This window comes from Herpailurus yagouaroundi, unplaced genomic scaffold, assembly GCF_014898765.1.
Source record: "Herpailurus yagouaroundi ecotype Mexico unplaced genomic scaffold, PumYag 188, whole genome shotgun sequence".
NCBI lineage: Eukaryota > Metazoa > Chordata > Mammalia > Carnivora > Felidae > Herpailurus > Herpailurus yagouaroundi.
In genome coordinates, this window is record NW_024412419.1 from 15,717,254 (window position 1) to 15,727,091 (window position 9,838).

Sequence of the window (9,838 nt, forward strand, 5' to 3'; positions counted from 1 at the left end):
AGGAGCGGCCGGGCGCCGCGCCCGGGAGGAGCGGCCGGGCGCCGCGGGAGCCTGTGCGCGCATTCCGGCGGCAGAAACGGAATGTCTGGGCGAGCCGGCGGCGGCGCGGTGCCCGGAGCCCGGCCCGCAGAGGCCCCCGCCGGGCCTCGTCTGGGTGGGCTCGTCCGGGCGCCTCCTGCCCGCGCCCCGCCTCTCCCGAAACCTGGGTCCTGGCCTGCGAACCCCCTCCCGGCCGCAGCCCCGCCGCCCTGTGCCCTCCTCCCGCCCCTGCAAGGCCTGACCCCCGGCCCCAGCCCAGGAGGCCCAGGGCTCTGCCTTCCCGCTCCTGCCAGGGGTGCCTGCGGCGAGGTTTCATCTCGCCCCTCACACTGCATTCCTTTCCCCAGCCAAGTAACCCAAGTTTTTGCTATGGACTCTCGGTAAAAAGAAAAAAAAAGGCCTCAGATTCTAGCAGCATGAATAGAAATGCTTTCATCCCAGCTTCAAACATCCATAAACATTTGAACTTATATTACCAGGAATAGAAAGTCAAACATACATTCCCCAGGGAGCCCCCTGCCCGCTTGGAAGGACCGCCTGTACCCACAGAAGCTTCGAAGGCGCTCCTATATCGCATTTCCTCTCCGGAAGGGAGACAGTGGCGGTGCAGGGCTGGAGGCCACCCAGGGGACCCTCCAGGAACTCAGTCTCCTGGAAGAAAAAAGGCATAAATGGTCTACCTGTCTAAAGGAACATGGTGAATTTAGGAAAAAGAGACTGAATATCCCTGAAGGAACCAGACAGGCTTCTAAAAACAGGTGAGATTTGAGCGGGATCCTAAAATGAAACAATGAACATGAATTCCAGCAGATCCTATCTGGTCTTCCTGCTTCCACACTATTAGCCCTCTAAAATCCACACTCCGCGCAGTAACCTTAAAATCACTTCTTTTCTTTTTTTAATTTTTATTATTTATTTATTTTTGAGAGAGAGAGGGAGGGAGTAGGGGGGAGGAGAGGGAGACACAGAATCCCAAGCAGGCCCCAGGCTCTAAGCTGTCAGCACAGAGCCCGATGTGGGGCACGAACTCACTAACTGTGAGGTCATGACCTGAGCCAAAGTGGGAGCCATCCAGGTGCCCCTAAATCACTTCTTTTCTTAAACCTTGCAACTTCGCTTATAGAAAAATCCAAATTGGGAGTGGGGTGGGGTGGGGGTGGCTGGTGCCTTGGTGACTCAGTCCCTTAAGTGCTGGACCCTTGGTTTTAGCTCAGGTCAGATCTCATGGTTTGGGTTGGTGAGATGGAGTGCACACTCACACACACACACACACACACACACACACACACACGCAGTAGGGCTCTACGCTGATAGCACTTAGGATTCTCTCTCTCCCTCTCTCTCTCTCTGCCCCTCCCACACCTCTCAAATAAATGAACTTAAAAAAAGAAAAATCCAAATTCTTTTTCATGGCAAAAAGAGGGATTCAGTCCCTCCTCCTCTGCAGCACTGACCATATCCAGAACTGTATTCCTGTTCTCCATGCTTCAAACAAGCCAGCCTTCCCCCTGTCCTGGAGGAAGCCAAGCATGTTCCCACCTTGGTTATCAGCGCGATGTCTTCCTCAAAGCAGCCTTCCCTGAGGCCATATCTTAATTAGTTTTTCAAATTTATTTTTACCACCATCCATTGTAACAACTACATTTTATTTTTTTTTATTTTTTTTAATACACAAGATTTTTATTATTTTTTTTATTTATATATGAAATTTATTGTCAAATTGGTTTCCATACAACAACTACATTTTAGATTATGAGCCAAGAACTACATAGATAACATACACACAACAAAAATGACAGTTGCATGAAACAATATTTACACTTACCACATGTGATGCTATTTTATTCACCTCCAAACTCAGTTCTATCTCATTTTTTTTAAAGATGTGATCATGAACATCTAAATAGAGTTTGTGGTTGACTAATGTTCCCCAGTTGGCAGTTTTAAAATTCTGTTTTAAATAGATTCTTGCGTACCGTCCGTGCTTTTCCAATCCATCACAGCATCCTGTGTGTCTCATTTGGAGGACTTACCCAATTTGTAATGATTCGATACATAATAAATTTATTTATTTCTAAGGGTATCTGGGTGGCTCAGTCGATTAAGCATCCAACTCTTGGTTTCGGCTCAGGTCATGATCTCACGGTTTCGTGAGTTCAAGCCCCTTGTCAGGGTCTGTGCTGGCAGTGCAGAGCCTGCTGGGGACTTTCTGTGTCCCTCTATCTCTGCCCCTCCCCTCAGGCTGTCTCTGCCTCTCTCAAAATAAATAAATAAACTTAAAAAAAAAAAAGTTTATTTCTCTACGCCATCAGACTGTAGGCCCCAGGAGGGCAGAGCTGATGCCTGCATTGTTCGGTGCTGAATTCTGTAAACTCCACCTTACGGCCTGCAGGGTCCCAGCCTGTGGTGGGACTGAGGCTTTAGGAAATGGAAGATCAGAGAACAGGGCTGAAATCCACCCCTGCCTTGGCAGGACAGTAAACAGGCACGACAGACTGTAAGAAAAGAAAGAACTTGGCATTACTTTCTCCAACGGTCTAACGATGCCAAGGAAATAGATTTGCTCAGTTTCACTTCCCTGCCTCACAACAGATGGCTCTGTGCTGGTCACTGGCTCCACGGACAGCCCTTTCCTCTGGCCTCCTCTAGTGGGGAGTTGATCCTCCTCCACCACCAGGCTCCTTCTCTGAAGAAATCCAAGTGTACAAGCAACATAAAGTGCAGTGGTCTGTTTCAGCACATTTCCATGTAGGCATATGTAAACATTAAAACTATTTGGTTAGGCTAAGGAATAATTATGGGTAGTTTTCCTTAAAAATTCATTGGAATACTACTGTTTTGTTTTCACAACCCTAAAAAAACTATTTCTTTACTGGTCAGCTCTGACTAGGTTGGGCTATGGTAATAATGACCCCAAAATCTCAGGGGTTCATTTCTTGCTCTGTTATGTGTCCTTCAGAGGTTGACTGCAATTCTTCTCCACCTCTTTTCTTTTCTTTCTTTCTTTTTTTTTAAGAGAGAGATCACATGCAAGTGGGAGAGAGAGAGAGAGAGAGAGAGAGAGAGAGAGAGAGAGAGAGAGAATCTTAAGCCGGCTCCACGCTCAGCACAGAGCCCTACCTGGGGCATGATCCCACCACCCTGGGATCATGACCTGAGCCAAAATCAAGAGTTGGCTGGTTCAACTGACTGAGCCACCCAGGCACCCTCTCCACTTCTTCATTCTGGCACCCAGACAAGAGGCAGACCCAATCTGAAACATGCTGGTCTTGCGGCAAAGGAAGGAAGTGAGAGATGGCAGAACCAGATGACAGATCTTAATGTTGCTGCAAGTAAGTGGCTTACATCAATCCCTCTCACATGTGCTTGGCCAAAGCAAGTCATGTGGGCAAGCCAGTGTCAGCGTGTGAGGAATAGGATTTTACATCAAATCCTTGGAAACCATAATACAATCTAGCATATACCTTTTATATACCTTTTATAATGGGATGGATGGGTGCCCCCTGAGGTCTCCTGTCTAGATTCGGGAATAATCTTTGGCCTCTGAATCCTGATCTGCTTTTTGTCAGAGGCCCCTCCCTTTGGCCCATCTAACTCTGACCTTTTTTTTTTTTTAAGATTTTATTTTTAGGTAATCTCTACACTCAACCCCGAGATCAAGAGGCACACGCTCCACCGACTGGGACAGCCAGGCACCCCTACTCCTGACCACTATCTAACAGCTTTCCAGCTTCACAGGTGGAGTGCCTCAGTGGATTGATTTCTGCGTTCTGGCTGCTTGGGCCTTTGAGAACGGAGCTGCACTAGTTCTCAGCTCAGACCGATTGGGAAAAGTCTCTGAAAGCCTCTCCTGACAAGTTGTCACCAGGGAGAGCCACGCCCATTCTTCCCTTCCGGTTGTGTACTGAGGCCCAGCTCCAAAAGGCTCCCCGGACATATGCAAGGCCATGGTGTCTGTTGAATTCAGAAAGTTTTTTCTCACAGACAAAAAAAAAAAAAAAAAAAAAAAAGAAAGTTTTTTCTCATATCCTGGAATTTCTGATGCGTGACCAAAAGACTTAGTTGTGCTAATTTACAGAAACGTCCAGATTCAGTTCTCTCTGACTCTGTGTGCCAGAAACCTAAGGGAAGGAGGTTTATTGCACTGCACAGGCCTGAATGCAGAGGTTCTGCAACTTGAATTCCTAAGGAGGCTTATTAAAAAGGCAGATTCCTAATACTCAGGATTCACAAGGCAGATAGCCAGATACTCTTATTCAGATGGTTTGGGACTGGGCCTAGGAATATGCATTTAACAACCTCTGTAGGAAACTGCTACCTGAGGGGCTTTGCAACATCCTGGTTCTCGACAACAGGCCTGGACAGGGATCCGATGCAAGGGCAAGTGCAAGGAAGTGGCCACCCAGCCCAGAAGGTGCACGGTGAGGCTGGATCCCCGTGCAAGACAGGCCTCTGAGGGACTGACTGTATGATCATAAGACCTCTTGGGCCAGGGAGTGACCACTCTCTCCATCACGCTTCTTAAGAGCAGTCACAAAAACTCAGAGCACCAAATCCAAAGCCTCTTCCAGGAGTTCAGACAGCTCTACTTTGGTAAGTGTCCCAGTGTCAGCCCCTCTGGCCAAGCTGGTATGTAATCCTGATTCTCCATGAATTGTCTGCTTCCCTTTCTGCTCCCTTTCCTGCTGGCCATCCTCCACACAGTCTCGAAATCCACAAGAGTTCTTCTAGGTCAGTTTTTAAGAAATTGTCATAGATTTTTTCCTAGCTGTAGAAGTCATGCTACTTACTGTGGAGAGTTCAGCAAATGTAGATAAGCAAAAAGAAAATAAAGACCATAGGTAACACTACCGTCCAAAGATAAGCTATGTGGTATTATCTTTTTCTCTGCTTGTATAGCCATATATTTTTTATTAAAAATGGCATCACACTGTATATTGTGATCTCATTACTTGCTTTTTGTTTGTAAACATTTTTTTGTTATATTCTTCTAAATCATCATTTTTAATGGGTATATTGTATCCTATCGTATATTCCACTTATTTAAGCAATTCTCCATTGTGGGACATGTCATTTCTAGTTTGTTTTTGATTATAAAGAGTGCTTCAATGAATCTCCTTTTATGAATTGTTGTGAACTATTAATCTTTTCCTATAATAAATTGCTAGAAGTAGAATGTCTCAATGACCAGGCCTTCTTTGGCCTCTTCTTTGGCCATCATGTTAAGAATTCCACCCATTGTGGTTTCAGCTGCCACCTCTCTACTGGTAATTCCCAAATCCGGGTCTCTTATCCCAATCCTGTTCCTGAGCAATAGACTTACATTAATAACTCTGCCTGCTGTACTCTCTAGTCACAGGTCACAAAAGCACCTCAGGCTCAACCATAGAATGAACTCAACTTCCTCTTTTTTAAAAAAAGAATTATTTTTAAGTAATCTCTACACCCGACATAGGGGTTGAACTCATAACCCTGAGATTAAGAGTCACATGCTCTACCGACCGAGCCAGCCAGGCGCCCCTCAACATCTTCCTCTTTAATAAACTCCATTAGTCCTCATTTCTGCCTGTGGAAACAGTATTCTCCCAGCCACACGGGCTGAGATTGGTGTCCTCTTTCCTCTCTTGATCCCCTTGTATTAAATGCGTTATCAAGGGGCACCTGGCTGGCTCAGTCGGTTAAGCGTCTGACTCTTGACTTCAGCTCAGGTCACAATCTTATGGTTCCTGGGTTTAAGCTCCACATGGGGCAGTGCAGAGCCTGCTTGGGAATCTCTTCCTCTCCCCACTTCGTGCTTGCTCTGCTGTCTCTCAAAATAATAAGTTATCAAGTGTTCTACCCACATCTCCACCAGTTCAAATCCTGGCCAATTCTCAAAGCCTATCTCAAATCGCTTCATTATAGGAAGCTTATCCTTATCTTTCCAGCTGTACATAATCCCTGAAGGAGAAGGAGAAGACAGAAGTAATATGTGAAGAAATAATGGCCGAAAAAAAATTGAAACTTGATGAAACCTGTAAGCCCAATGAGCTTCAAGCACAAGAAACACACACACGTAAAACCTTACATCTTTTAATGTACATTGTACATTTAAAAAAAATCAAGGAACATTATTTAAAAATTGCTTGAAACCAGTGACAGAGCAAAACTTTTAATCACCAAAAGTTAAAAAAAAAAAAATGAACTAGGGGTACCTTGGTGGCTCAGTCGGTTAAGCGTCCAACTCTTGATTTTGGCTCAGGTCATGATCTCATGGTTTCTGAGTTTGAGCCTGTGTTGATGTTGGGATCCATGCTGGGTGTGGAGCCTACTTAAGATTTGCTCTCTTCCTCTGACCCTCCCCACCCCTCAAAAAAAAAAAAAAAAAAAAAAAGAACAAAGTTAAGGATGATGGAAAATTTCTCAGTAGAGACAATGTGTACAAAGAGACAGTGCAGCAACATCTTCAAGGTACTGAATGAAAAACAAAAACCTGACAATCTAGAATTCTATATTGAGGGACAAAATCGGCCTGTGTGAGAAAATAATTGAGAAGTAAAATGAATGCCCAAGCAACATGGGATTCAGGCACACGAGAGACCCAACTTAGGGCTGATAGAATGAGCACACACGCTAGAGTCAGAAGATTGAAATTTCAGCCCTGCCTTCACCAAGCTATGAATCCCTCATCCCGGGGAATTTAACTCCGGTCCGAGATTCAGTTTCTGCATCCATAAAATCAAGAAGATGCAAACCCCTGACCTAGGCATTTCTTGGAGTTGTTCTTAGGATCAAGTGAGTTAACAGACACGGAAGAGTTGGCAGCTATAGAGCGCTGTGTAAATATTGTCATGAGGGGGTGTGTGAGCAAGGAATGGAGAGAGGAAGGACTGAAAAGGAAGAAGAGTTTCTGACCTGGAAACCAGAAAGAGTAAGAGTTTCCGGTCTGTTTGAAAGGAGTTTTGTATCTGTCGTCATTCAGTTAGGTAGCGCAAAATCTGGACAAGGCATCAGGAAACCTGATTTATATTCCCTGGCCCTCCTGCCAGCTGAATGACGGTTAAGTAACTCACTTGCACATGAGTGGCTGACTAGATTCCTTGTGTCGACTCTCTGTGACACTTATTTTTGGTTAACAGTTAATTATCTTTTAAAGAAGATAATGTTTTTCAATGTTGTTTTAGAGAGAGAGAATCTCAGGAAGTCTCTACGCAGAGCATGGAGCAGGAGAGAGAGAGAGAATCCTTTTTTTTTTTTTAAATATATATATATAATTTATTGTCAAGTTGACTAACATACAGTAAGTACAGTGTGTTCTTGGTTTTGGGGATAGATTCCCGTGATTCATTGCTTACATACAACACCCAGGGCTCATCGCAACAAGTGCCCTTCTCAATGCCCATCACCCATTTTCCCTAGAGAGAGAATCTTAAGCAGGCTCCACTCAGTGTGAAAAAATGATACCAGATGGAAATGTAGATCTACAAAAAGAATGAAAAGCACCAGAAATGGTAACTGAATGGGTATACTTGTAATTTAAAAAATTTTCTTCTTCTTTATGGGGCTCCAGGGTGGCTCAGTCAGTTGAGGGTCTGACTCCTCATTTGAGCTCAGGTTATGATCCCAGGGTTGTGGGATAGAACGAACCTCCCACTGTGGGGCTCCGCAACAAATCATTTTTCAAAGCTAATTCATTGGTAGCCCATTTGCCAAATGATTGGAAGAGAGAATGGCCAATTTACAAAATCTACCTAATTTACTAAAACCGTCTAATATTTAAAAATTTTTCAACATCTATGGGTGTATTGAGGACTTGCTGTAAGTCTGCTGTTGTGCTAAGCACTGTACACACTGCCTTCTCTTATGAAGTCATATGTTGCTACTAAAGCTCACAGAGGCTAAATGACTTGGCCAGAGTCACGGTGTATCGGTGGCAGAACTGAAATTGAAAACCAAGCCTGCCTGAATCCAGTATCTGATTTCTCAACAACTCCTGTATGTAACCCAACCTGTTTTATAAGAACTACTGATTTTTTTATGTGCCAGGCACTCTAGATTCTGCACATGAGTTGTATCACTTATTATTTACAAATCTGAGCCATCAGAGACTTTTCCTAGAGAAGATTCAGAGAAGCTATACCACAAGTCATTTTAGGACTCTCCTCTGTTGGGAACCCTCCAGTAGGCTCCCCTCCTACTAAAAGTCTTCACGATGAACTACATACAGCGGCCAACCCAATACCTCCCTGAGCTCACGGCCCACTGCTCTCCGTGCTGCTCCCTTTCTACTCTCTTCACTCAAGCTGGCTATTCCTTGAACACTCCAAGGGTTCTCCTGCAGGTCCCTCTTAAGATGTTGTTTCTCCTTCAGGTTTCATTCACATATCACATTATTCTAAGTGTGGCCTTTCATGACATCCACAAAAGTTGTACCCACCCCATTCTTTTTTTCTATAGTTCTATCACTAATTTACTATGTAGTTTTAAATTGCCTTTCCCCACTCAAAGGAGACCAGGGAATTTTTACTACTATGCCCATCTCTATGTCTCTTGTACCTGGGACAAAATATACACTCAAAATTTATCGGTTGAATTAAACATTTGCTCAAGGCCACAGAGTGTGAACTGGGTACTGAACTCAGCAGATGATCCCTAAGACCATGCTCTTTCCATTGCATAAAATGTGCTAATGATGCCAGGAAAACACATGTTCCAGTGAGCTTGGTTTTGGGAACAAGGGCCTCACAGGACCCGAATTTTGTTTGATAGGCCTCAGAAACACTTGGAACGTTATGGAGCTTCTACAGCCACATTCATAGCAGTAAGTGCTGAGAATGTGTAGAAGGCCAAAACCAGAGCAGAGTGGACAGAAGCAGATGGAAGTGGAAAAGCGACAGAAGCAAATTGCAGATGATGAAGACTGGCGAACCCCCACAAAAAGTTGTGAAAGCCAAGAGGTTGGGTAGTCAACAATGTTGGATGATAAAAACCAAAACTGAAGTTAAAAAGCATAACAGGACTTTGGGATTTAGGCCAGCATCAGGATCTCAAGAGACTTTTTTGTGGGAATTTCAGAGGGAGTGCCAAACTTAGAAGTCAGAATGCTGACATTTATGAGCTACTTAATTAAGGCAAAGTTGCTTCCTATTTAGAAAAAAAACAAGGCCAAATGTTTAAACGTTTATCTTCAATGTTCTCTCTACCTGAATTTTAGAATCAAAAATACTAAACTACTACTGTTTTTCTCCAGAAGTAGCAGACAGAAGAAAAAAAAAATTACCTTTTAAGGCAAACAATTTTGGCATATATTCACTAGGATATTTAACTGTTCTGTGACAACAGATTTCCCTTTACTGGAAACATGACCCCTTAACAATCTTAAGTTTTTTCCCCTTCCTTAGGGGAAACGATTGGGATTAACACATTGTTACTGTTCTCTATAAACTCCAAGGCCAGTGTCCTTTTCCACAAGATAAAGCTGCTTCAAATGAAGTCGTGATTAAAGGTCATGATGGCCCATTTCCACTCCGGGAGGAACAATGCCCAGTTGGGCCCACAAAGCTTGGCTGTGGATTGCAGGCAAACACCACCCCCACCCCTAAAATGGGCCCCACCAAGTCAGGGACCTAATGTGTTCACATTTTGATGTAATTTCACTACTGAAAAATAGCTATTAAGTTTGGTTAATATCTAAATACACCTTAGCATGACCTTCAACAGAACAGAATTAAACCAACTAAGTAAACAATGGCTCTCTTGCAAAAGTTCAGCTTTTTTTTTTAAGTTTGAGAGAGAGAAAGAGAGAGAGAGAGCGAGCAGG

The 9,838-nt window shown here is 44.0% G+C and overlaps 1 protein-coding gene across 1 annotated transcript in view; it reads right to left on the minus strand.

The window, feature by feature from the left end:
- Positions 1–355, minus strand: part of MATN3 (matrilin 3) — a 23,060-nt gene extending 22,705 nt beyond the window's left edge. The window contains exon 1 of the mRNA XM_040496868.1: positions 10–355. Coding sequence (XP_040352802.1) covers positions 10–355 — 346 coding nt within the window. The remainder of the gene's footprint in view (positions 1–9) is intronic.
- Between the last annotated feature and the right edge of the window lie 9,483 nt (positions 356–9,838).